General features: G+C 46.7%; 3 protein-coding genes across 3 annotated transcripts; 2 read left to right on the top strand and 1 right to left on the bottom strand.

Moving 5' to 3' along the window:
• The first annotated feature begins 2,845 nt into the window (after positions 1-2,845).
• Positions 2,846-10,055, top strand: LOC124692361. Its single transcript, XM_047225716.1, has 5 exons — positions 2,846-3,135; positions 3,253-5,466; positions 5,700-5,880; positions 6,026-6,074; positions 9,604-10,055. The coding sequence occupies exons 2-5, from the start codon at positions 3,302-3,304 to the stop codon at positions 9,654-9,656; spliced, it is 2,448 nt and encodes an 815-aa protein (XP_047081672.1). The 5' UTR covers positions 2,846-3,135; positions 3,253-3,301; the 3' UTR covers positions 9,657-10,055.
• A 3,885-nt stretch (positions 10,056-13,940) lies between these two features.
• On the bottom strand, positions 13,941-15,435 carry LOC124687254 (V-type proton ATPase 16 kDa proteolipid subunit-like). Its single transcript, XM_047221053.1, has 2 exons — positions 14,966-15,435; positions 13,941-14,278 (listed from the first exon to the last, which is right to left on the bottom strand). The coding sequence occupies exons 1-2, from the start codon at positions 15,331-15,333 to the stop codon at positions 14,146-14,148; spliced, it is 501 nt and encodes a 166-aa protein (XP_047077009.1). The 5' UTR covers positions 15,334-15,435; the 3' UTR covers positions 13,941-14,145.
• A 2,464-nt stretch (positions 15,436-17,899) lies between these two features.
• On the top strand, positions 17,900-25,477 carry LOC124690112. Its single transcript, XM_047223546.1, has 7 exons — positions 17,900-17,979; positions 18,157-18,303; positions 18,394-18,589; positions 18,775-18,861; positions 22,230-22,598; positions 22,984-23,134; positions 23,324-25,477. Exons 1-7 carry the CDS (start codon positions 17,900-17,902, stop codon positions 25,222-25,224), a joined length of 2,931 nt encoding a protein of 976 aa, XP_047079502.1. The 3' UTR covers positions 25,225-25,477.
• Positions 25,478-27,281: the final 1,804 nt, after the last annotated feature.

Raw genomic sequence — 27,281 nt, 5'->3', positions numbered from 1 at the left:
GTTTACCTCCCTCCATCGCGTTGTTTGCTGTCGACGATGATGTTGACGATGCCATCGAGATCAGGACCTTGCGACCTCCAATCCCCACAGCCGGCGCCAATTGACGAGGTATTAACTCGTCAACGCCTACAGATTGTAGGCTTAGGGTTACGTAAGAAGTAGAGGGCAAGTAGATCTCGAAGGTTCGGCCGACAAAGGTGCTCGACTCAAGATTACGGTGGTTCTGATGGCAAAGATATCGATCCCTCGTTTCTCCCTCGGCTCCCCTTTATATAGGAGGTGGAGCCAAGGCGTTTCGTGTCATACAAGTTACAAACTATTTGAGGCGCATTGGGCCTTTCCTACGTTGATACAAGATTCCTACTACAACTCCACTTTCCTTATCCGCAGATCTCTGGGCTTCTAGGCCTCCAAAGCTTCGGGTTCGTGGGCTTCATGTCCTTTTTATATAACCAGGGTCCTTTATTCGGCATGCCTCTTAGGCATACCTATGTCAGTAGCTATGTGGTTTATCTCTCTCTCCCATGGTGTGATCTTTATGCGACCATGAGCTTTGTATCTAGATATCGTTATGCTATTCAAGTGGATTTTACTTATGTGATCTCCGGAGACTCCTTGTCCCACGTGTGTAAAGGTGATGGTGTGTGCACCGTGTGGGTCTCTTAGGCTATATTTCACAGAACACTTGTTCACTGAATTATGGTTTGAGTTGGATGTCTCTATGAAATTGTGGTGTGTTAGTACCTCCTATGAATGCTCAAAGTGATGGAGTGGGGTGTTCATTAGTACTTGGGAATATATCTTTAAGATTTGCTTTTGCAACCCTACGCGGTGAATTAGTGTTCGTTATCCAACAGGAGAGTAGTTCAAAGTAGCATAGTGAAGTGCTTATATTTATATTTCTTTATGATATCATTGTTGAGAGTGACAACTAGTGAAAGTATGATCCCTAGACCTTGTTTTCAAACATCGAATCACCATTTATTTACAGTTTTACTGCATGTTTACTTGCTGCCATATTTATTTCAGATTGTTATTACCACTCATATTCATCCATATCACTTGCATTTTACTATCTCTTCGCCGAACTAGTGCACCTATACATCTGACAAGTGTATTGGGTGTGTTGGGGACACAAGAGACTCCTTGTATATTAATTGCAGGATTGCTTGAGAGGGATATCTTTGACCTCTACCTCCCTGAGTTCGATAAACCTTGGGTGATCCACTTAAGGGAAACTTGCTGATGTTCTACAAACCTCTGCACGTGGAGGCCCAACACTGTCTACAAGAATAGAAGCGTGTGTAGACATCAAGGTGCCGAGCAGAAGGGGGTGCATTCTGGCACCAGATCCATGACTACTTCCATGAGCATCGCCGGTACGGGGATGACTAATTTGAGAGCGACCGCAATGAGTGCTCCCTCCAAAAGAGGTGGGGAACAATTCAAGCGGAATGCAACAAGTTCCAGACGGTGTATGATCACGTGAAGCGGGTTCCCGTTAGCGGCATCGACATGAAGGACTTGTCATAGTTCTCAACCTTAACTTGTCCTTTCGTTGTTTGCACATACGTTCGTCATTGTTGTCTCGCTATGCTCTAGGTGTGGCAAGATTTGGATTACTTCAAAACGGTGAATGACGGAAAGATGTTTGCCTTCTCTCATTGTTTGAAGGAATTCCGGGACACCCCCAAGTTCAACAAGGGGTACGAGTCATACATGGCGAGCTTGATTGGCAGCAAGACTGCCAAAGATGCCACAGTCATTGACCTTGATGGTGGCCAACCTTGCGGAAGCTCCGCTTCTCATGCAAGCCATCCAAGGGGCCACAAGGCATGCATTTGGTCGACACCATAATGACTTGTATGCTGAAAAAGAGGTGTCCACAGACAAGAGGAATGAGAGGAAGCGCCGGGAGAAGGAAAATGACACGAAGAACTAGTACGATGTTCAAAAGAGGAATCTTGAGATTGAAGATGCCAATGCCAATACGAGAGCTAGGGAAGTGGAGCTCGAAGAGAAAAAAATGGAGCTCATTGCAGCGGCAAGGGCAAAAGAGGTGGAGCTGAAACACCAAGCCGAGGACCACATGATCATGACCGCCGACTTAATCGCCATCAAAGAGGTGAAGATAGCTTCGTTCGAGAAGAGGCAGAAGGAGATCCTAGACCGCACAAATTGAGTTGACAATCTTAATTTTAAATTTTATATTTATTTCTTGTTCAAACTATGACATATTTCGTTTCCTAGTCATGCTACATTTTATTTGATATTATTCTATATTTTTAGATGTTATTTATAAATTTGTGCGACCAAATGACCTATTTCCTAAAGAAATAGACCATATATTAATCGCGTTGGTAAAAGGGTGATTACCGACCCAAAATACCGGACAAACGTGGAGCGCTGTCCACGCGCACACCCAAACGAACGGAACCAGACGCGCAAGCACGCCCATTTAAATCGCCCGTTCGAGATAGCCTACGCAACCCATTTTCGTTTCCCCGAACGAGAAAGGTCTTCTGGGCAACCAATCACGCCCTTGCCGACCTAGTCACAAATTTGATTTTTTTGAAATCACGTATTACTATTGGAAATTAATAAAAAAATCTATATTATTTTTTAAAAATCGCTACTACTATAAGCTTAGCCGGGGAATAGTCAAGTCAGCGGCGAGCATAGACCTTGTCCGGCCTGCCTGCCCATCACACGTGTAATGTGTGCGACGATAATAATCCCATCCCTCTCCAGTATTAGAGCGAGTGCTGAGCCCACCTGTCATGGGCAGAGCAGCCACAGAAAGGACCTCCCAGCAAATAGAGGCATTAAATCCACGCGCGCATTCATTCACGCCCGCATCCGAAACTGATATGCTCCGACCCACCAAAAAGACACCCATTAATCTCAACCCCTTTCCGCTTTCCTCTTAAAAATCCACCAATTCCTTGCCGTCGAATTCAGATTCGCCGACCGCCGCCGTCGCCTGCTTCTCATACTCCATAATTCTTCGCCTCGATCAAACTGGTAGGAGGAGTTGATAGTTGATACAAACAAGAACTGGGGCTATCGGAAGGCGGCAATTACTGCCCCGATTCCGCCTCGATGATGGCTCGATCGGCGATTTAGTGCCCATTTGTGAGTTCATTAACCCCTTTCACCTAGGGTTTTCGATTCCTCTCGTCAAGGAAAAGCTGCAGGGAATCGTAATCACTCTCCTTTTTTTTCCATCTCCGCCTTTTTCTTTTTCTTCAGAAGAAAGAATTTTGGCGAATTCTTCGTGGATTCCGCGTCACCGGCCGCGATGCAGTACCACCACCACCGCAGCCGCCTGCCGCCGCCGCCTCCGCCGCCGTTCGGCCGCGGCGGCGGCGCCGTGTACCCCCGCGGCGGCCACAAGCAGCTGTACGCCCCTCCTCCACCTCCTCGCCGGCTGCCGCTTCCCGCACCGCCCCCGCCCCCGCCGCCGCACCGCAGGCACGAGGTGCTCATGGAGGCCGGCCGCCTCGCCGCCGAGTACCTGGTGTCCACGGGCGCGCTCCCGCCCTCCTCCTTGCAACGCGGGGGCGGCGACGCGTGGGCCGTCCCTCCCCCTCCCCCTCCCCCGCCGCTGCCTCAGCAGCTGCAGGAACCCCCCGCGTTCTATGGCAGGAGGAGGTACGACGATGCGTACTGCAACAACCCTGCCACCCGACCTAGGCGGAGCAATAGCACTAGCAGTAGCAGTAATACTAGAGATAATTTTGATTACAGTAATGGTGGTATTAGCTACAATGGGAGGGGGAAGAGGAAGTATGGGGAGTACAGAAGGGGGCATTTGGATTGGGGTAGGGACAGGGAGCAGGAGAAAGGAAGGTCCACTTCCAATGGTCGACGCTATGAGGAAGACAATGATGATGACGGTGCTCCTGGGTTTCGGATGGATCGGCGGGGGAATGATGAGGCCAGGAGTTGTGTGACGGAGGAGGTGAAGGAAGCGACACCTTCGATGGCGGCAAAGGCTGTAACACAGTTGGAAATGGAGGATACCCGGTCGAACGCAGTGAGCTCCAATGGTAATAATCATGTTAGGAAGGATGCTGATGCTCAGGAGCCAGAGGTGCAGTCTGATAATGAAGACGGCGACATGGAAGAGAATAAGGTAGTTTTGAGTTCAGAGTCGGAAATGGTGGAGAACGGGATGGACACAAATGGTGATGCTAATGCCGCTTCAACTATAGCTGTTATGGAGGAAGCAGAGGCGAAACTTTCGCTAGATGGTAAGGGTGTGGATGAGGAAGCTGAAGATAACGGCAACGTTTCATGCGGGACTTCTTTAGACCCTATTGCCTTGGATGATGACATGCCGAATTTGGAAAATGGTTTGCATGTCGACAACAGGAGTTTGCTTACACACTGTGACTTTGCAAAAGCCCCAACGAAGCCCAGGTCAGTGCGCCCACATAGAAAGGCAGCAACTGAAACAGTTGATCCAGTTTCTTCTGGAGAAGCTTCCCAGATGGTTGTCGATGAAGCTGCAAATGAGAGATCTTTGACTAACACCCCGTCAGACAATAGAGAAGACCAAACCTGCCAAGAAAACACTGGCTCTAGCACAGCTTGCAACGAAATAACGGAACCTACGCTCCTCCAAGAAAACAAAACATCAGTTGTGGCTGAGAATATGAGAGAAGACAGTAAGGATGCACAACTCCATGTTGTCCAGGAATCCAAGGAAGAAACGGCTGTATCACCTTTGACAACTTCTCACAAGGATAGCTCGATGAAAGAAAACGACTTATCTCCATTGGCAGCTTCTTGCAAGGATGGCTTGATGCAAGAAACCAACCTATCTACGTTCAGAGAAACTCTTGAGGATAGTGTGATTGAAGAAACCGACCTTTCTCCATTGATCGATTCTCCAAATGATAGTTTGATTGAAGAAGCCGGCCTATCTTCATTGGCAGATTCACACAATGATAACTTGATTGAAGAATCTGACCTATCTCCATTGGCAGCTTATCATGAAGTTCGATTGATGCAAGAAACTGACTTACATCAGGTAATGTCTTTGCATGAAGATAACTTAAACCTGCAGTTCAAGGAGGGAGCTCAGATTTGTGATACTGAAATGCTGCCGGAAGATGTGGACTTGATTGAGTTGTCTGGTCAAAAGAACACTGTTGGTGTTGAACTGTTCACTAACGCGGAGACTAAAACTATCATCAAAATGGAAGAAGAAGAAGAAAAGCTGGATCAACCCAGCTCATTTAGAATACATAATAATCCTGGATTTGGCCGCTCTGTACCAGGATCTTCTGTGGAGCCACATAAACATCTGCAAGAAGATTTTGGAGCTAGGGCAGGTGACAATGTCAGTGGTACAAATAATGTATACCAAGATCCATTGGGCAATAACTCTGTCCAAGTATTTGATATAGAAGATGACACACAAATTGAAGTTGCTGGCTTTGATTCTTCACAAGCAAAGTGAGTTGCTTGGCCTGTAGTTATTTCCTTGTCTAACTTTTTTTTGCTACAATGATCTAGGAATTACTTGGTAGCCCTTAAATATGGCGTATGTGTTTCTCTCGCTTATGTTTCAGTGTGTCAGGTAGCCCCTCGAATAGTCTGTGGCGTGATGTTGTTACATTAGCATATCAAATGCTGTTTGTTAAGTTTGCTGCTTTAGGGTTTCTACTTACAGATGCAATTTTCAACAGGAATGATATGACATGCTCTAGCATGGATGGCATGATGCACCCTGGTATACATACCGATGATCTTCCTGTTATTCAAGATGGTTACAATCTTGCACTTTCTGATTACCTCGTGGCTGATATACCATGCTTCACATCAATGCAACCTGATCTTCAAGCTAGTATCTGTGCCAATGATTCAGAGGTGAGACTTCCTGGTTCTTTTAGATAGTTTTCTTGTAGAGGCCCTAGAATGAAGTTTCAGTGAATAATTTTCCATGATTTTTTATCAGTCTTTTACTGCACTCTTTGGGAGGATAGCACATTAATTATTTTTGTTTCCCTTTCAGGGCATTCCAGTCATGGATGATCCAATATATGGGTCCCTCACTGATATAGGTAATGGAGACTAAATTTTCTAGTCACCTAATTTGCTTTAGCACTTTAGGCCTCCATGTCCTTTTGTCTGATTTTCCTATATTAGTCTCAGATACATATATAATTAGTTATCAGTTGCATCTGTTCGTTTGTGCAAAATGTTGTGTCTATTTTTGTTATTCTCTGGTGGAGTATTACTGGTATAAGATTTTCTGCTCACTATTCTTGTAAAAATTGAAGTAATATTCTGGTATGGAAAGTTAGATATATATTGTGTAATTTACTATATTTGCACACATCCTATTTCTAGGGAAGAAACCCCTTAGAGCATCTTCAGCAGGTCCCATAAGAGTTCGTATCATAAAATCGTTTTTCAGTAATTCTGTAAAACGTACGCTGCGGGCTCGGACAGATTAGATACTGTGAAGAACATAAGATTTCGCCGGCTGTATCTGGTGCCGCCTCGCCCTGGCACACGACTCCCACGCTGGAACCTGCTGCCGCAATCTCTTGTCGGCCACAAACATGCGCACCCGGCGCCCTGCTTCCCAGCCTCGGTGCCATGGCTTCACCCACCATCGGGTGCCCCCACGGTCACACCTGTTCTGCCCCAAGCGCTCCACCGCCGCTGCACCTTGTCCTGCATCCCTGCCGCTGCAGGTGTGCTCCAGCTGACCGTCACCTGCCTCTCTCACCGGAAATTGAAGTTTGCCGCAAGGAATCGAACTCGCCGGAAATTTGGTCGAATTCCAGCAAGTCTGGCGACGGAGCATCCTGAAAGTTCCCTCCCGCCAAATGTTTCTCTGTTTACAGTTCACTGTAAAATTCACCCTCCGAACTGACTATATGAAGTACCCAGGGGTCAATTTACGGGACACTGGAAAAAAAATTATGGTATGGGCCGTTTTGCGGGATCTTTTCGGTGCGCATTTTTTTGACACAAACCATATAATACAATTTTGGGTTTTCTACGGGATCCGCTAGAGATGCTCTTAGCTTTGTTCTTAGAAGGTGAGGAGACTCGAACCCGGGTGGGCTGGGTGGAACCTTGTCTCACTAGCCAGTACGCCCTGGAGAGCACAGGGTCTCAAATAGCCCAAGTAATTACAGATGCAGTGAGTATCTTGAACCCGGCTGTCCATGTTGGGCTTCTCACTGGGTCAAGATTTTAATTATATTGTTATTATAGCAATCCATCTCACCCGGTGCTTGACCTTTTCCTATCACTTAAAAGTGGGCCCACAACTTACGTCCGGTGTTACGCTGAATAAATGGTGGTAGCACATACTCAAGCTACACTAACTCAAATTCACTTTCATTACATGAAAAGACTACCAGGTTAGAGTAATACTAAATCCAAATACAGTAATTGTTCATTGCTCAACAAACACATTTTCACTTTCAGTACATGAAAAGACTACCAGGTTAGAGTAATACTAAATCCAAATACATTAATTGTTCATTGCTCAACAAACACATTTTCACACCGTGAGGCCCTGGAGACTTGCTCAAGATTAGAATTGCCATCTATGCACAGTGCGCATTGATAACGGTGGGTAATAAATGCCTGTTAACGCTTTCATCTGACTGGGCAACTTCTAAGTACATCTATAATGCTCCCTGCTACAAGAGATGAGATCTCTAATGGCTTTTGCACATTAGCCCTTTAATCACCTTAGTTAAATCTCCATTCTACTTTCAAGCGTAGACCATCAAGCCCTTCCTAGGCCTTCTTAGAAAATGCCAGCTTGCCGCATGCATAATAATCTCCTACAGTATTGACCTTTTTACTGGCTAGGTTCCGAACCAACCTATGCACTTTATATGACAACTTCTATTGGAAAAAAAAACAGAATGTTTTCACTGCTGTATAGGTGGAAACCAAATCGGGGCCTCATGTTCATGCACCCCCACACTCCCACCACTTTGAGCAATGTTTACTTACGTTCATGAAACATCTATATCAGTGTAGTAGTTATTAAGCTTATTATAGCAAGTGGTTGTACTTCTGCATGTGTACATATAGAAGTCACTATAGCACACACAATATCCTTTGCCTTTGCAACTCAGTGGCATATGCTTACTAAGAAAATCCTCCATGTTCCTAGTTTCTGTTCTTGCTGTTTTTGCTCATACTGTTCAATTCGAATGTGCGAATGTTCTCGCTGTCTCATGGTTACCTGCCTGGTGTATTCATTTGAGCGATCACCACCGTCATGGTTTTGAATCGCTGTATAGTCGCTGGGTCGTTTTATCAAAATCACGGGGACTCGCGACTAAACAGTCGACTAATCACTGAGTCGCCGGTTGGCGATTCAATTTTGAGTCACGACTCAGAAACCTTGACCACCGTAAGTTTAGTAACATATGCTTTAAGGGGTAATAAATCCTCATCAGATACTTAATACCCACATGTTTGCACAAATCATCAATGCTGATTTTCTATTTGTGTGAAACAAAATTTAGTTAAGTGAGAAAAGAATATGCTTTTTCACATCTTAAGAAATTCAATCACTGCCTACATAACTATTCCTTCATCTGTGAAGTTCAGACAACTGGATCGTTCCCTTTCCCGAATAACCCGTACTATAATCATGAGTAAATTCTGGCGTGGAAATGCTGTTACATATAATTGGATGTACAAACAAAGATCACCTCATTGCACCTGATTTACAGCCAAAATAATTATCTGAATCTGGTTCAACCTGTTGGTTTGTGGGACTTTTTTTTCTAGGTGTGGTCTTACTGTTAAATCTGGTTCAAGTGTATACTTTTTTTATAAAATCATGCTCCACATTGGAATTTATTCAATAATCGAATATAGTGCATGGAATCATTCTTGGCCCTCTCTATTGACTAGCTTCTTACTCCACCAAATTGTAGTGTACTACACCTATTTTAACTGATTTACATGATCTGTTTGATATGTGAAAAGATTGGTAATTTGCATTGGAATCTGTCAGCTAATCTTCTTATATTAAGAATCAAGTGAATACGAGAACAATATTGGGGTGCTAGCGAAATGAATGGCAAACTCATACCTTAAGAATTAGAAATTGGGGATCACTTGATAAATAGTCATACTGTAAATCATGCGTGTTCAATTGCTTGGTAATTTGAAAAGAGCTGCATGGTTGATTCATACTACACCCTGTCTAGACTTGGTGAACTTTTGTGTCAACTGTCCCACTAAACACTCTGTAAAAATGACATACACTACAACATTGGCTCGTTCTTGCTCTATCCGTGTGAGCGAAAATACCATGTTTTTGGACTAGAGATGGCTATCAGGTGTAGCGACTACGGTGGTTGATGTATGAATTCCGCCTTGACTGCTGAGAAACTACTACTCTTTTTTTCTGGTCTAGGGAAAGATTCTGGATTTTGCCTTTCTTTCTTTGATTCTTAGATTTTGCTTAGCAGCCATGACACTGAACACACTTTGCATATTATTGTTAACATTGTGTACTTGGAAGCGTTTGTCGGGTGACATTTTTTGGTTCAATTTTCTCCTGGAGCTTAACACTTTTTCCCACTTTGCTGCTTTCAGGTTTCTTGGATGTTTGGGGGCAGCCAGCTGAGGACTTCGGGAAATTCTTTTAAGCTGTTGCCGAAAGCAGAAATTGTTCAGAACGTGGCAAAAATAGCATGTGTAGCATAGCGTAGGCAAGAATAAGAAGATTGCGCCTCCTCCAAAGATATGGCGTATCAGCCGCAAAGTAGCAATAGAGAAATTTTAGATGTTAATACTGGTCTGATGAGGCAAGTCCCTGATTCAAAGTTGGTTTTCTGTGTAGCTTGATGTGGTAGGATAGATAGGTCCTCTGCTGTGTCATTCTTGATATACGGTGAGCACTGTAAACCTGCCTTCATTCGATGATGATTGGGTCGGTGCATCCTACACATTGTGCTGCAGGTTGGACTTTATTTGGGTCAACGACATGTATGATCTGTTTGTGGTCATTGGGATGCAAGGATGGTAGTGACATGCTGGTGCCCCTATCATTTTTTTCTCTCGAGAAAACGCAAAGGATCTTTGCGTCTCATTTCATTGAAATGATAGTAGTTTTGTTTACAATCCCCCTATGAGGCAGTTTACATTATACACATACAGTTGCTTTAATGCACATCCCAGGTCGTCGGTAGCGCAACCCTAAGCCCCATTGCTCCAGCTCTAGCCCAGAGGGATGCCTCTTCCTTGACTTTGGACATCAGGCCATGTAGCTGTGTTCCTTCAAAAACACAGTCGTTCCTAGCTAAATCATCCATGGCAGGAGTAGTGCTCTAGTCCTCTTTGCGGAGAGGTTTGGGCGTCGCTTGTTTTGCCTCCACCAGCCAGTGAAGATGGATCCGTCCGTGTCTCTTGGCGTGCGGCACGACAAACGCATACATGCCAAAGCCTCATGCCAAACTTGCTTGGCAAAGGGGCAGCCCCTTCGCCAAGCAAGTTTGGCATGAGCCCGAAACCATGCTTTGGCGAAGGGTAGTGGATGAATAGGCATCGGGGGTGGTGTTGTCCCTTTCTCTTCCCTGGCGAACGGATTTGGGGGCCAAAATAGCGCTGTCTGTGGGAATTGGAAACGTTGCCCCGAGTCCCAATGATGCCCCTCAAATCCTATCGGTCGGCCGGAATTTTGTCATTTTACCCATTTCTTAACCATTTCTCATCAATAAAACATATTCAGTTCAACATAAATACCAAACATATAAATTCAAATACCTGACATCCGGCATAGTACCAACTCCAAAATACGACAAATCCCACATCGTTTCAACAAGCACATGATTTGATCAATCTTCTCGACTGATGATCTATGAGGCTAAGATCGGTTGTCATCACACGTGTCTCCTCCACGAACAACTTGAGATCAATTTCTTCCGCCCTTGTGGTTGCATCCAACTTTGTGCTGGTGGCAAGGTTGGCATCAATGTGAAGCTTCTCGCTTGGCGATGGCATTGATGATACTTCTCTTGAACGATATCCATAAATCCCTTGAAGCGATCATCTTTCTTCTATTCTCGAATTTCCCCTCTCTTTCCACTTGAGGTCTTTTTGATGGCTGTCATCTCTTTCAAAGATTCTTGCAAAGTGATCGTTGATGCATGACGCTTCAAGTATTCCTTGGAAAGCTTTTTTCCCCGAGGCTGATCGGAGCGCATACCCAAACCACCACTTGTTGCACCTCTTCGACATGAATACTGGATTGCTTGTTGCTCCTTTTTCTTTCCACTTGTTTGACCCTTGACTTGTTTCTTGAGTGATGCAAGGAGGTCAATCCACTTGGGACCTTGGTGAAGCTTGGGCCATGCATGAACGAAGTTGAATGCGTTCAAAGCTTGCCAGACTTGAGTGGCCACCTAGGCACCCACACCAAAGCCAGTGTGTCACCGGGGGCGTATGCGGACTTGAGGTCAAGATTATCTGGTGCCGCCCGAGCAGAGGACGCCGAGTCTCCAACTTGGGGGACTCAACGCGTGAAGAAAACTTCCTCGGCGGTGGCACATAGCCCAACATGTCGTCATACAGCGGCATCAGCAGCAACATGCTCCTGGGCAAGCGGGCTCTAGAGGTTTGGCTAGCGGTAGCTGAGCCTTGCGCGGCCACGGCTTCGGCCACAGCTTGGCAGTTGAGCATGCGCAACACGTGCTGCCCCCGTCCAACTGGTTTTGGGCCGCGCCACAGTCTCCTTCTCTCTCTTGTGCCGTCATTGGCGCTTCATGCTTTGGGGTATTGGCTAATTCCTCGGCGGGATGAAGAGGGCAAGGTCTTTAACCATGGTGGCAGCGCATGGGGCCAAGAAAGGTTCCATGGGAAGGGAGGCGGCAACACGTGTGTTTGGGAGGGAGAAGTGGGTTAGTGGAGTGTAGACAAGGGCATAGAAACCGACGAGGGGGTCCACGGGGACGAAAGAGGATAGCGTACAACCTCCGCCGTCCGATATTTGGGGCCAAGATGGGGGTCATCGACCTTCAACAAACTGCGGACACACGATAGGGGTGGCCGTTAGGCGCAGTTTTGGCCTAGGCAGCCTCCACGCTGACAGTTTCACACCGATGTGCCAATTTGAGGGTCTCCCTTGGAGATGCTCTTAACTATACTGCCTGCTAACTCGCTGGAAACCAAACTTTGGATATTGTAATGAAGTACTACCTTCGTCCCAAAATATAAGTCTTTTCTAAAACTTCTACTAGAAGAAATAACCGAACAGGGTAAAGTCTCTGACGCCCTCAGGAAAATACTAAAATGGAGTAAATCTCGGAAAATGTGGAAGACCTACTGCTTAGAAAGAGAAACAGTGGTGGTAAAGTATTCCTCTACGCAAAAAAAAACTATTTGAAGCTTTCTTGTTGTCTCGTTCAAGATTTTTTGCTTATCTGCAGATATATATATGGTTATTGGGCGATGCCGAAGTAGAGGGAGAAAACCAAAGAATGATCAAAACAGCTGCCGTCTACCAATTGCTACAAAAGATTGGAACTTCATGGTTATCTGCATTCCACGTTAAATTGTCCCAGAATCATGCTGGGACATCAGGTTGCAAGCGGGGCGGGTTGCGGCTAGCCGCTAGAGAGCGACGCGGGACAGCGCATGGTCAGCGGATACTCGCGGGATGTCGCATCGTTCCGCTGAAGCTAGTGCGGGACACAACAGCGAATCGCACCATCCCGCATGATCCCGCATGACACACGCGCGGGACAGAGCATCTCAATCGAAAGCTGCTTAGAGCAGCTAGCTAGCGATCGGAACTCATAAGCCAGTACGTGACTGTGTGCTTAGAACAGCTAGCTGAACTGATCGGAAGTCTCGCCAAACATGTCGGAGTAACATGTGCAGAAAAAAAAAACATAGTACAATCTTATAGTTTTAAATCTGAGCTTCAAAACAAATTTCAATTTCGGTTCTTCTCGCCATCGATAGGCTGGTCAATTTCCGTTCCGTCGCCATCGTGCGGACGCCGGCCTACCGCGGACGCGCACGGCCACACGCGCACGTACGGCCTCGCAGACTCCATCTTCCAGGACGGGAACGAGCTCGCGGACACGCAGGAGCTTGGCTAGGCGCGCTCCCTCCTACGGCGGCGCCGCAACCTTCGTCGCTCTCCCTCACCGTCCGCCGGCGAGGAAGGAAGTCGACGAGTTTGGGCCTGCCTCGCCGCCGCTGCCAAAAGATCCTGCACCTTGCCTCGCCGGCACGGCCAGAGGCAGCAGGGAGGGAAGACCCTGCACCAGTGCACCCTGCCTCGCCGCCACTGCCAGAAGATACTGCACCCTGCCTCGCCGCAGTGATTTCTGAAGATGGCAGAGATACTTTGTTCTTGCAGGTCCTTTCTATGTCCCGATTGCAGAGATCCTTTGTAGGTCCAGATGTGGAGATGGCGGCGCCGCCGCCGTCGGCCACTCCATCAAGAATTGCGAGAGGGCGCCGGCGGATGGAGGGCGGTGGGAAGAGGAGGTCGGGGCATCGACGGAGGGTCGGGCCGGCAGCGTCGTCGAATCCTTCTTGGTCAACGAGGGTGGGGACTGGGGAGCGTCCGCGTCTGGACGAGGGCGTCTTGCGGGTATGCAGTTTTGCGGTTTTCTAGCGGGCCACGCGGCGTGACCGCTTTGTCTCGCGAGTTGGTCTGCGGGCTGTTTAGTGGCGCCGCGCTGGCTTTTTTTGCGGGGCGGCCCAGCGGCGTGGCGGGATATCCCGCCCCGCTTGCAACCTGACTGGGACAGCACTGAAGCTGGAACGAACCAGAGATGCTGCCATCCCCGGCGGTCACTTGAACTAAAGCAGCACAAGGGAATTTTGTTATTTTGTAGGAAAGACAAGTATTTTCTTTCCAACTTCAGAGACAGTGATGAGCATAGCACGATACAAGGATATATATAGAGAACATCTCAGAAAAACAAATCCTGGTTTATTCACCAAACCTTTCCATGTTCTCAAGCAACAATGTGCCAGGTGTGCATTAAAAGTTATAGAATCATACAACTACCAAGAAGACAGAAGAAAGCATGGAGTCTGAACAGCAGAAATAGACCACAAAGATACATCAAAACAACACAGTGAACACTCGTATGTGGTATATGGATCATAAACCAATGTCTAGTCTGCTCGGGATTGACCAGCACGAGATGACAAGATGATACCGACAATGAGGCCATACAGTGCAAGCGCTTCGGCAAAGATGAGGATGAGGATCATGCCCACGAACAATTTTGGCTGCTGAGCATTCGCCCTGGGAGCAGAGAAGTTGACATTAGAACAACATCAAGATGAGTTTATGTTGGAGTACTTAACTAATCTTGTTTATCAGTCCTAGTCCTTAACATAGAAGTGGCACCGTACCGAACTTTATTTATCTCTTAATTTGAGAGCCAGTTAAAGAGATATATAGAAACAATCATTGGTAAACAAGATCATTTATTGGCCAAACCTGCTCACCACTAGACCTATATGAAAACTGATGCAGCATAGATTAATAGATTATGAACCATCCAACCACAAGCAAAATTTCTCAGTTGTCATCATAGGTATGCATGAATACACAACACTGAATGCATAGACCATAAGTTTTGGTTGAAATACAAGAGCAAAGTGTTGCATTACAAAATCGAAGTGCATCAGCATCAATCCATAGCTTTGAGAATAACTGAACAGTGACCGAATTGGTGAATTATAATGACAAGCCAAGAAGACTGAAATCGGAGTTATCCAATAAATTATGAAGTTTGCCAGCTTATATGGCAATTGGCTACTTCTGGTATGATTTCAGCAGCATAAGGTACACCCACTAATTACCACGCCAAAGAGCATTATGAAAGAGATTATTAGACTAGTAAACTATGCAATTATGCAACACAAACTAATCGACATTAAAAAAAATAGCAAAATGTTAGCTCGATTTGGGGATCGGGATGAGCACCTGACACCAGCGTCGCCGACGATGCCGATTGCCATTCCAGCGGCGAGTCCAGCGAGGCCGCATGCGAGCCCGGAGGAGAGGTGCGCGTATCCGTCGAAGAGGAAGTACGGCTTGGCCTTGGGGTTGATCCCGGTGCTGATGATGACGGCGATGATGAGTCCGTAGATGCCGAGCACCCCCGCCATGACGACGGGCACGATGGACTTCATGACCAGCTCCGGGCGCATGACGCCCATTGACGCGACCCCGACGCCGCTCTTGGCCGTGCCGTACGCCGCGCCCATGCACGAGAAGACCAGCGCCGCCGCCGCGCCCAGGAACCCGAAGAAGGGCGCCGTCTCGTCGCCGCTGAACACGGACGTGGCCATGGCGTCGCTGAAGTCGGCTTCCTTGGACAATCCTAGGCGTTTGATCGAGAATGGGGAGCGAGCTGGTGTTTGGTGTCAGGCTGGTGGTCGGGGAGGAGACGATGGGTGGGGAAGAGAACACGGTGGCACGACGATCTGGGTTCTGGGGAAATGACTGTCCTGACTCCTGACCCGTGGGCCGTGGCTACTAGACCATCTCTAGCGGGCCGACGTATTTTGGACACCTAAAATGTCCGCGTGCGTTCCTTTGCGCGGCTGCAGACGTGAAAATGATCATGCGTCCGTTTGCGTCGGATGACTCCAGCGGGCAACGCATTTTCGGCGCGGACCATTTTAAATTCAGAAAACAAGTTAAACAATTAAATTGCATGAAATTATAGACTCAAATTGGCTCAAATTGAGGTCTCAAATAAGTTCATCATATTTTACACATGGTATGGCGCAAAATGGAGTCCAAAAGGGCACAACATGGCCATAACAACAAATCTAGTTCAAAAGGAGGCCATGGTGCTAGACATTGGCGTCGTAGATCAGTCGTCATCTCGCGCGCGGATTTCGGCGCGTTTCTTTATGAACCAGGCCCCGGTGTTATCGTCCATCCTGCTCAAGTCGGCCAACATGATCCTTGTATCCTCTGCACGGGTCTTGGCCGCGGCGTCCATCCTCCTGGCCTCGGCGTCACGCAATTTAGCCTCGGAGTCTCCTTTTTTGGCCTCGACGTACATCCTTTGGACCTTAATGACCTCTTTGGTGAGGTTGAGGTAGATGGAAGGTGCGGCCTCGTTTTTCAGACGCTTCTTCTCGTCCCTTTTGGCCATGGCGGTTAGATTCCCGTCCATCAACTTCTCCAAGCTCTGCATGAACGAAAGGGCTGCTGCCTCTCGGGCAAGATCGACCATGGTAGCCTTATGGCCCAGGGGACGAGGTGGAAGGGCTTGACGCCCTGATCGTCGTCTTCGCCGTCCACGACAACCGGTGCTGTCCTATTCTTGACAGCTTCATCGTAGGCCGCAAAGCTTGTCTACCACTTTTGCGCGCCCTTCAGCTTGTCCCAGCAATGGACCATATGGAAGCCTTTCTTATGCGTTGCTTTGAACCTCTCCAAGGCCCGGGATACCTGCATTTGGTTAAAGCCCGGATCATGGTTTGCGAATGATGTACATATAATAGAATGATGATGCTTGTCTCTTGTTTACCACTGAAATCACGCCAGCGCCGCTAATGGGGTTGTTCACAACATGTTCGACGACAAAGCATAGCTTTGCTTGTCTCTTGTTTGATGTAGTTCCATCTTTTTCTGATGGACTCTTCCGTGCGAGGGCTTGGTATCTCGTACGACGCGTGAAGCTTTCTCTCATTGTACTCCTGCATCACCTTGGCCCAGTACACCTTGCTCTTTTGCTGGGCGCCATTAATACAGTTATGGCAGGTCACCAGCCACGCGTCGCACAACTACTTGTCCTCGTCATCGTTGAATCCTTGTGTCCTGTGGCTCTCTCCCTTCTTCTTGGTGCCATCGTCCGTGGTGAGGACATGTCCTGTTGGCGTGTCCTCATAGTCGTCGACGCAGACGGTTGTTGCCTGCGTGGGCTGGGTAGAGAACAGCCGTGCGGCATCGATGTCCTCCCCATCTTGCGTCGGTGGCCACTGAACATGCGGCCCTGTCCTTCATCGTAGGCCGCAAAGATTGTCTGCCACTTTTGCGCGCGCTTCAGCTTGTCCCAGCAATGGACATATGGAATCTTTTCTTATGTGTTGCCTTGAACCTCTCCAAGACCCGGGATACCTGCATTTGGTTAAAGCCCGAATCATGGTTTGCGAATGATGTACATAGAATAGAATGATGATGCTTGTCTCTTGTTTACCACTGAATCACTCCAGCGCCACTAATGGGGTTGTTCACAACATGTTCGACGACGAAGCAAAACTTTGCTTGTCTCTTGTTTAATGTAGCTCCATCTTTTCTGATGGACTCTTCCGTGCGAGGGCTTGGTATCTCGTACAACACGTGAAGCTTTCTCTCATTGTACTCCTGCATCACCTTGACCCAGTACACCTTGCCCTTTTGTTGGGCGCCATTAATACAGTTATGGCAGATCACCAGCCACGCGTGACACTTGTCCTTGTCATCGTTGAATCCTTGTGTCCTGTGGCTCTCCCTTCTTACGGGTACCATCACCCGTGGTGAGGACATGCCATGTTGGCGCGTCCTCATAGTCGTCAACGCAGACGGTTGTTGCTCGCGTGGACTGGGTGGAGAATAGCCGTGCGGCATCGATGTCCTCTCCATCTTGCGTCGGTGGCCACTGATCATGCGGCCCTGTCCCGGCCCCGGCGTCCCCAACGAAGCTGCCGCCGTAGATCATGGTCTCGATGTCGCTCTTATTGCGTCCATTCCAATAGGTCTACAAATCACCGGATGTCAGACGCTTGACGCACGACAAACCCACACAGTGAGAGAGCTAACGTACTCCATCATAAGTTTTGGCGACACTCAGCGCGACCGCGCAGCGTCCGCGGAGACGCAACCCTGGCACATATTTAGGCCAGGTTTATGTCGCCGCGGATGGCCCGGTCACTTTGTGTCGCCCCGCTGGAGCAGGGTCCAGACGTATTTTCGGTCTCCGTGGACGCAAATGGTCGACCGTCCGTTTGCGTCGCCCCGTTGTAGATGCCCTTACAGATTGATTGACATATATGGGCTGGGCTGGATATGATAACGTGTAAGGGCCCCATCAAACATCTCTTCGCTGCACCTTGGTCCTTGGCTGGCCTATCCATTCCCGAAGTCCCAAAAGTTATTATAGACTGAAAAAAAAACAGTTCCCCAACTAACCGCGGAAGCGCCGACGAATCAACAGACTTCGAGATGGCGGCGGCGGCTCCTGCTCCGGCTCCGGCGGCGGCGCCGGCGACGGGGAAGCGGAAGCGGGATCTCTCCGAGGACGACGTGTACCTCATCCTCCACAAGTCCGTCCTTCTCCTCCCCCTTCCCGTGCACCAGCCGCTGCCCCCCAATTTCACCCTAGGGTTTTAGCGCGCCGCTCGATCTTCCCGCAGGTACTCGCCCACTCAGGTCCTGACGGTCCTTCAGGAGGTGTCGCAGCACGCGGAGAGGAGGAGGATCGACTGGAGGGCGCTGGTCGCCAAGACGGCCACGGGGATCACCTCCGCCCGCGATTACCAGATGCTCTGGCGCTACTTGGCCTACGGCCACGACTTCGTCGAGCTGGTCGACCAAAGCGCCCAACCTCTGGTTCGAATTATTTTCACAATTTCAACTAGCTTCCTGCTGTCCGTTAGCCAGGATCCTCCTGCTGACGCACTGTTAGATCCTAACACCTACTAGCATTGTTACAGGAATTCATTTAGTTCCACTGTTGCTTTATCTTAGTCTGACGGTACTCTGGTTACTTATGTTTCCCTGATTGATGACCGCAGGGCGATGAGAGCGACTTGGAATGTGAGATTGAACCCTCTCCTACCCCGAGCAGCGAGGCTCTAGCCGAGGCCTCAGGGTTCGCCAAGGTATCGCTTTTTTTTTTCCGTCACAAGCAATATATTTCTGTACTGAACATTATATGATTTGCTTATCACGGCATTTACAATGTAATGTGCTTAGGGAGATGCTTAGAAAAATAACCAGGGTTTTTGCTTAAGCACTTGTGCTTATATATTTATATAAGGAAGGTGCTTAACTAGCCACCTCTCCTATAGAAATAAGCATTGCTGCTTATGAAAATGTCTGGTTCATTTATGTAAGCCTTCTCTAAGCACTTCCCATTGTACATGGCCTCAGATGCTCATTCTGGATTTGGAATGCCAAAATCCTAATTGTCTTGTTTAACGCCTTTGCCTTATTTATATGCATTCTTGAGCTCCCCGGTTATATTAGCTATTTAGCTGTCACGTAGAGGGTAATACGCCCAACCCCCTGGACCGCAAGATGCCATCTTTGCTGCTAGCCGCAGGGCTCTCTCCTGACTCCAGCTTCAAGATCGCCAAGTTATTTGCATGGGTCTGCTGGTCGATGTCGCGCACGGTGCTCCACCTTGACAGCGAGAGCCTTCTGTTCTGCGCCAAGCTTCTTCTCGTCTTCGTACATGGTGGTCTGCGTGTTGCACAGAGCCAGCAAGAATTCCTGAGTCTTCTCGAGCTTCTCTTTCAAGGACATGGCGCCATCAGACATGGTGGGAGGGATGGTAGGGATGGATCTGACTCTGATACCAAGTTGTCACGTAGAGGGTAATACACCGAACCACTGGACCTATGTAGCACGACTCCAGCCGTGGAGGGGTTATCGCACAACAGAGGCAGAAGAAGAAGTAATGTGGGATGGGGAGATAATAGATCTGATTCTTTATTTGATTTCCCATAAGGGTCTAGGGCAGGCATAAATACCCCACATACATTACTTGAGGCCTAAGGCCAGAATCCTAACAAACTTGGAAAGTACTAAATAACTTGGAAACTAACTCTAGAGACACGATCCTCTTAAAAGGATATTGATTGATTTCCTACGATTTGCTGCACCAACTAAAGCCTTCACGTGACATTAGCTTAGACACCATCAGAGTAGTTGGTGTTTGCATTTTTTCTATTTGGTTCTATGATCAAACATATTCAGAATTGAGTGCGAGATGTGCATGAAATTTGGTTTTGGCATCTGGTTAAGGTCATTGTGTCCTATTGCGCCACAAAACCAGTATTTGAGGGCATGCCATGTAATTTATTATTGGCTTGTCTATGCAGACCCTTTATTATAATTTTGTCCAGAAGGATTTGCAAGGTGTGACCTACTTAGGTTACTTATTAGTAATGCTGTTGTGCAGTAGGAATTTCATATAGTGAACGTGTAACTAACATATCCAACAGAGGAACCTGCCATCGTAAAAGCGTTTAGGTGTTGTCAAGTTAGTCCCAAATCTATGGAAGTGCATGTTCCAGTCCTTCATAGTACCTTAAGTGAATCACCGTGGATTTTGAGCAGCCCGACTCAGCGGTGACCGGCACGAGTGGCGCGTTGACCACAGCCACGTGCCCAGAATGCTGCAATGGCATGAGTTTTGCCACCAAGGGAACTTCTGGCTATGTGTCTGCGGTTAGCGCTGAGTTGAGCTGCCCAGGACTCACGTTCACTCACTTAGCGTGCGTTTGGTTGCAGGAATCTTTTCAAGATTAGTGGGATTTACGGGGTAATCTGGTATGATTCCCGCGTTTGGCATATGCTCTTGGAATGTTAGTTAGGAATTCTAGATTACCATGATAAGCTCTCAGTTGTTTGCACTTTGCGGCATTAGGATTTCATTTGAAACAGGTGCCTATCTTAGATTGCTTCCAACTCTGGAACCCATCGACACCTCATTTATCTTCCTAAAAAAGCCAGACCTTCAATATTGTTTTGATTCAGACATAATGATTGAATTGTATTATTTTGTGAAGGACATCATGTCCATCCAATTTAGGACCTCGCTCATCTAGGCCTACATCACTAATAAAAAAATATTCGACCAAGGGTGTTGAGAAAATTCAATCCGTTACGTCTTGCTATTTTACAACGTGACCTTGACATGATGCGTGCAGCCAATTCGTTCTCACATCGTATTATAAACAATACGATTACATCTTCTGTTGGAATTGTCGAGTTTTTGTCATAGACCGATAATAGCCCCAGTGCCCTACTTCGGGATTTATTCTGTGTAAGTTTGTAAGGCATGTATTAGTCTACATAATATATTCTCGTTAACAGGTTAGAATTATTTTCTTAGCAGTTCTGATATAGCTACCCAACAACTCATCTTATGTTATCTCATTCCCATGTTAAGATTCCTAGGAAATCTCACATTCCTTTCGATCTGGTTTTCTTAGAACTAAACCTATCTTAAGCTACTACAGGGACTAGAATGCGCACTTCAATAGAATAGGACTAACTTCACACCCCTTCAATACTTCAAGAACTGCTGATGCAGTTTATTCTTCAGTATGAACCTATATTGAAGATGATTGATGCACAATGATGGCTCTGCTCAAAAGCTTGATTGATGCCTTGTTATCAGATGGGAAATAAAGCTTGTTGTTTAACCAGAAAGCATAGGATAGTGAAAATGGTTCGTCTGTATGAAAAGTATTATGAATTTGTTAATGAAGATTGAGTTCTTACGAGAGCTCCAAGTTTCTTGTTTTATCGAGTATAGTGTTTCGTTTTATTTTATTTACTAGATGGACTTCCTAGAATGTCTCACAGAGTTGCAAGTTTCACTCTATCAAGTTTCAAGAATTAGTAGCGTCTACAGAAGCTAATTGATCAACCAATTCTGGAACTGCAACTTTGAATCTGTCTCTATCTTTATATGCAGCAAGACAAAAGGGCCATAATGTTTGCCCCCTGTGGTTACAAAAGAGTGTTAACCATGTTCGTCCCCTCCAGTTACGGAAGAGTGTAGCCTACAGGATATGTGCAGTTCAAACTCTGTATTGGCAGTCAAGAATCTTTTTGAACATCTGAATCAGGAAAATGAAAATATAATCCTAGATTTTTCTTGAAAATTGCTTTTACTTATAAATGTATGTATTTCAACTATACTACAACTGGAAGTATTACTCACAGTTTTATTTGAGTGTGTACACCCAAATGTAGTTCTTATTACTGGCTAGAGTAGTCTATAAAAAGTGTAAGGATTTGTTAACATAAAACAGTTCTTATGACAGTCTTCTGTATCAGTTAGTTTACAGAAAAGACAAACCTCTAGTTTCTTTAGCAATTTCGTATATTATTTACAATGTCAATTGTCGTGCAATCGTGCCATGTACTATTTGCTGTATTGCATATTTGCACTATAATCTTCTTGATATTTAGACGTGCACAATGACACTTGATCCTGTTATATAAACTGCAGATCTTAATGTATGGATCTTCACGTGAACAAGCTTCTAGTCATCGTGCTAACCCAGAAGTTGCTGTGCTAAATACTCCAAATGAGAAGATACCGCGTGTTCCATCTGACAAACAGCTTGGTCAGAGTCACCGTCTAACAAATGGTACAGGTCCAGTTTCCAACTCAAAACAGGCATCCTATACAGGGTTATCTCTTGATCCTTTTGATGGAAATGGACCTCACAAAAAGAAAAAGAAGCCTAAACCATGGTCGAAAGAAGAGGATGCGGACTTAACGACTGGTGTACATAAGTGTGGTGAAGGAAATTGGCACGACATTCTGCATAAATATAGCTTTGATAGTGCAAGAACTGCTGTTCAATTATCTCAGGTAACCCTGTGGTCACCTTGTAAATTGCACACTAGCACCTGTTATGATGCTGCAGTTCATCCTTGTTTACATCCGTGTAGTTTTAACAAGTCACCCCAACTTATGGTAAATTGGTAAAATGCTTTACAAATATGCTAAGATAAGTATGCAAATACTCCAAACACATGTGCTTTTTGTTGCAATTGTTATATTGCTGTGCTTGTAATCCATTAGTCAATATACAGGTTCCATCTTCAATCTTACCGTGCCTGTTTGATTAGTTCTTATTTGCATGTAATTTGCCTTATAATAATATAATATAATGATTAGCATGATGTGACATTCTTGTCCCCATGCACATTTTTCTCTGTAGAATAGTAGTAGTAATGTATATTGCTCTTTTCAGAGATGGGCAGTAATTTCCAAGCGTCAAGGAACAACCAAGCCTGTTAACGCTAAACCAGCTTCGAACTTTGATATAAAAGCTACTCAAAAGGCATTTTCTATGGCTCTTGGTATGCCTGTGCGGAGGCCTGGATTATCTGCATTAAGAACAGGTACTTATAAAATTCTTGTACATTGTCAGTAAATCTCTGTCATTCAGAATAATGCTTCTTTGCTGAACTATCGACAGCTCAAACATCCTATAGCTTCGTTGCATATCTCACCATCCCAGATGTAATTCTATTCTGGCAATCCATATCTTGTGCTAGCCTTTTGGTGCTCATTTAAGCTTTTTCGTACAGGAATTTCACAACAAAGCACTCAACATCATGCTCCAGTATCTGGTACTGCAACAGCTGAGTTAAAATCCGCAACATCCTCTTCATCACTCCCATTGCCAGTACCAGTGCCAGTCTCAGCCCCCGTGCCTGTGCCAGTTCAAGTGCAGATGCCACTTCCTCAGGTGCAACAAGCTCCTGCCCAAGTTGCACCCTTAAGAGTGTCAAATACTTCAAACAAGTCAAGAAATAACACGAAGAAGCAAGCTGCACAAGCAAATCTTACAAATGTTCCTTCCTCGATACAAGCTGCAGCTATTGCTGCTGGTGGACGAATCGCCACACCTAGTGTGGCCACAAACTTGTTGAAAGCTGCACAATCTACGAAAGCTGTGCATATAAGATCTCGAGGAACAGGATCTTCGAAAACTTCTGCAAGCTCCAAATCATCCACTATGGCTGGTGAGTCTGGGCCACAGCCTGGTAGTGCTCAACACCCAGAACTTCCAAATTGTAGTGCCCCGGCACCATCTCCTTCTGTTTTGACTACACAGTCAACTGAGCAAGTTAATGTTGTGCCAGAAGTTGCAGGAGTTAATCCCCCGGAACAATCTGCTAGTGCAAATTTGTTGGAAGGTGATAGAACATTGAGCACCACACCAGTGTCTGGCCCATGCGACAGTATGGAGATCGACGATGACTCCACGTTCTGTGTAGTCACGATGGAGGACTTGTTTCCTGAAGATGTGAAGCAGCCAGATATTGTAGACCCCAAGGCTGAGGAGATCATAGATCCCAAGGCTGAGGAGATCATTGATCCCAAGGCTGACGACATCATAGATCCCAAGGCTGAGGACATCATAGATTCCAAGGATGCTGACATGCTGGAGTTTGATCGCTTTGTTGCCCAAGGATGCTTGGGTATAGATAAGAGCATAGGTGTCAGAATTGCTCCTGGAGCTCAAGCTGCCATTGCCAGCCAGAAGAAACAACCGAAACAGTTACCCACAGCTGGGAAAAGCATCCCTATTTTTACAGCAGCAACCATGAAGAAGACCAAAACTCTAGGTTCGCATGGAGCGACCTTTCCACCGACAGTCACCTCTGGTGGCCTTGTTGGCACAGGCAATGCTGGTGTGCTGAGTAAAGCATTAGGGGGGCAACCAACTGGTCCAGGCACCGCAGCAAAACAAAATAGGTGCCAAGAAATTATGTCCCAGAAGCAGCATGCCACGAACTCAAAAAGTAATGGAATGACCAAGATTGCGGCTCCTGGCGCTGGAACACCAGCCAGGAATGCGGCTTCTGGCGCTGGAACACTAGCCAGGAATGTGGCTCCCGGCACTGGAACACTAGCCAGTAATGCGGTTCCCGGCGCCGGAGTACCAGCCAGGAATGTGGCTGGCAGCGCCGTAGCACAAGCCAGGAATGCAGCTCCCATTGCTGGAACACCAGCCAGGAATGCAGCCACCGGCACAGGAGCAGCAGTCAGGAATGTGTCTCCAGGCACTGGAACACTGGCTAAGAATATGCCTCCCGTTGCCGGAGCAGCAGCCAGGATCGTGTCTCCAGGCACTGGAACACTAGGTAAGATTGTGGCTCCCGGCGCTGGAGCACCACTCAGGAATGCGTCTCCAGGCACTGGAACACTAGCTAAGAATACGCCTCCCGGCGTCAGAGCAGCAGCCAGGAACGTGTCTCCAGGCACTGGAACAGTAGCTAAGAATTCAGCTCCCGCCACTGGAGCAGCGGCCAGGAGTGCGGCTCCAGGCACTGGAGCACTAGCTAAGAATACGGCTCCTGCGACAGGACCACCAGCTAGGAATGTGGCTCCCGGCACTGGATCGCCAGCTAATCGCCAATATAACCTGGTGGTGAAGGTGAATAACGGGGCTAGTAAGGGGAATCCACCAGCGAGCAAGTAGCCAGGCTAACATGGTAAATGTTGTAATAATGCTCCTAGGAACCGCGCACATCTGTTAAATGTGAATAGGGTCTGGCACTAGGCATTCATTTGCTCTCTTCCTTTCCGAACCAAGTACTGGAGGAACACATTAGATTGGATTGCTCTTATCTTTGCAGTACCGCCAGTAATTAGCATACTGTATATTTGTTTGCCATGATTCTTGCATCCTGTTGGCCTTTTGGTTTGTGGAACTGAGACGTTGATATCGCTGTGGTCTGTGTGTGCACGTCAAGATGTCCCATCTGCATGCTGGACGTTGATGTCTTCATTGCATGTAGACTTTGCGTTGGACTTGTAGAAGATATACGTGTATGTGCGATTTAGCTGTATGGTGCAGGTGTTAACCACCAGGTCAATATGAGGTCGTAATAACTCTGTTTAGAGCAACTGTCGCTCGTATACATGGTGGTTGCAGCCTGGACCATCAGGTGCAGTAGTGCCGTACCACGTGTACTGACGTTGTTGACAATTGGCACATACACTTGGTCTGCTCATGGCCTGTAGTTTTCATGCTTGCTATCGTGTCGCTTTGAGCGAGACACTGATATCTTGCGTGGAAGCAACCAGAAATCTGGAACTGATACACAGGAAAAACTTGTATTTTCATTTGAAGTGAAGCTTTATAAGTACAACGAGGTGGCAAACAGAGCTTGATTCTGATGGTTAGGTTTCTTGTGGTGGAACCAGCTCACCCAGATTCAAGTCTTAGACTTAGCATATATGTTTGCATTTATTTGGATTTATTCCAGGATTTAACCGGCACTATGCTTTCAGTGGTAGGTGACGTAGAACTCAAGTTTAGCTGCCTGACGTAAACACTGCGTGGGTAGCAAATGCGTCATTGCAGACAACAAGCGCGTATGTGGGTGTCCCTCTTATTCTACCCTCTGGCTGTCCGGCAAGGGTACACTAACTAGCCACTCGACACCCAAGTCGCGCGCCCTCCTCCTGCACCCCAACCCTGCCGCGGCGTCCGCCTCGCCCCTCGACGTTGTCGGTGCCACCGATTGGCCCACTATCGATGAGTACCCGTGAATGAGTGAGACCACATGCTTTGACTAGATATACAAGTTTTTGCAAAACGTGATTGCGGTGTTCGACAAGGTTTACTGGAGAGAGCCAAATTTTACCAACATTGCATGGTTGTTGTAGATCAACGAGGCAAGGGTGTAGTGGGGATGATTTGAATCATAGAATATATGCATTGGGAGTGAAAGTATTGTTCCTTAGCATGGCGGTGGCAGTATAGGAGGCATGCGGAGTGATGCACTGTTATTCTTGAGGCACTGCTTCTCACAAGATCTATGGATTTGACACTCTTTCTTCGGCATGGAAAGTTCCCACATTGACATCAACATTCTCCAATGCTCTCTGGTATTCCCAGGTTTGTAGAAGGCAGTACGTGAGCCATTGATTCACTATAAGATCAATGGAAATGCATACAATAAGCCCTAATATGCAGTTGATTGCATCTATCATGACTGGTCCACATCTGTGAAGACAATATGTGCACCGGAAGAAGAGAAAAGGAGGAGGTTTGCTAAGAAACAAGAGACTTGTAGGAAAGATGTAGATCAGACATTTGGTGTGCCTCGGTGGGCTATTATTCATCACCCTGCTAGAACATGGAGCGTTGAGACTACGTGGAAGGTGATGACTGCTTGTGTGATCATGTACAACATGAAAGTTGGGGATGAGTGTAATAATGACCTCCATGATCAAGGGTGGCAATTTTAGGGTGAGCCGATTAAGCCGCATACTGGGGCATCATGGTTTGAGGAGTTCCTCCGTATGGATCATGAGCTCCATGATCGCCACATTCATGATCGACTTCAACCGAAAATCATTGGGTATCAGTGGGCATTAACATAAAACGACTAGTCATGGTAGCTCCTTTTATTTGCTTTATTGTAAACTATGTTATTTATTTGGTGGACTACATTGTCTCTGAGCTATATTGTTTATTTAGATGTACAACATTTAAATTAATTTGGCTGCAACATTTTTTTCCATTCA

The sequence above is a fragment of the Lolium rigidum genome, chromosome 2, assembly GCF_022539505.1.
Source record: "Lolium rigidum isolate FL_2022 chromosome 2, APGP_CSIRO_Lrig_0.1, whole genome shotgun sequence".
In the NCBI taxonomy this organism is placed as follows: domain Eukaryota; kingdom Viridiplantae; phylum Streptophyta; class Magnoliopsida; order Poales; family Poaceae; genus Lolium; species Lolium rigidum.
This window is presented reverse-complemented; position numbering and strand designations above follow the sequence as displayed.

Excerpts from the sequence above, each read along its gene's own strand:
- LOC124692361 (XM_047225716.1), top strand. The coding sequence starts at position 3,302 with ATGCAGTACCACCACCACCGCAGCCGCCTGCCGCCGCCGCCTCCGCCG. Across the intron at positions 5,881-6,025 it reads TCTGTGCCAATGATTCAGAG|GGCATTCCAGTCATGGATGA; the intron begins GTGAGACTTCCT and ends TTTCCCTTTCAG. Across the intron at positions 6,075-9,603 it reads TGGGTCCCTCACTGATATAG|GTTTCTTGGATGTTTGGGGG; the intron begins GTAATGGAGACT and ends TGCTGCTTTCAG.
- LOC124687254 (XM_047221053.1), bottom strand. The coding sequence starts at position 15,333 with ATGGCCACGTCCGTGTTCAGCGGCGACGAGACGGCGCCCTTCTTCGGG. Across the intron at positions 14,279-14,965 it reads GTCGGCGACGCTGGTGTCAG|GGCGAATGCTCAGCAGCCAA; the intron begins GTGCTCATCCCG and ends CTCTGCTCCCAG.
- LOC124690112 (XM_047223546.1), top strand. The coding sequence starts at position 17,900 with ATGGCCCGGTCACTTTGTGTCGCCCCGCTGGAGCAGGGTCCAGACGTA. Across the intron at positions 17,980-18,156 it reads GTGGACGCAAATGGTCGACC|TTCCCCAACTAACCGCGGAA; the intron begins GTCCGTTTGCGT and ends AAAAAAAAACAG. Across the intron at positions 18,304-18,393 it reads GTGTACCTCATCCTCCACAA|GTACTCGCCCACTCAGGTCC; the intron begins GTCCGTCCTTCT and ends ATCTTCCCGCAG.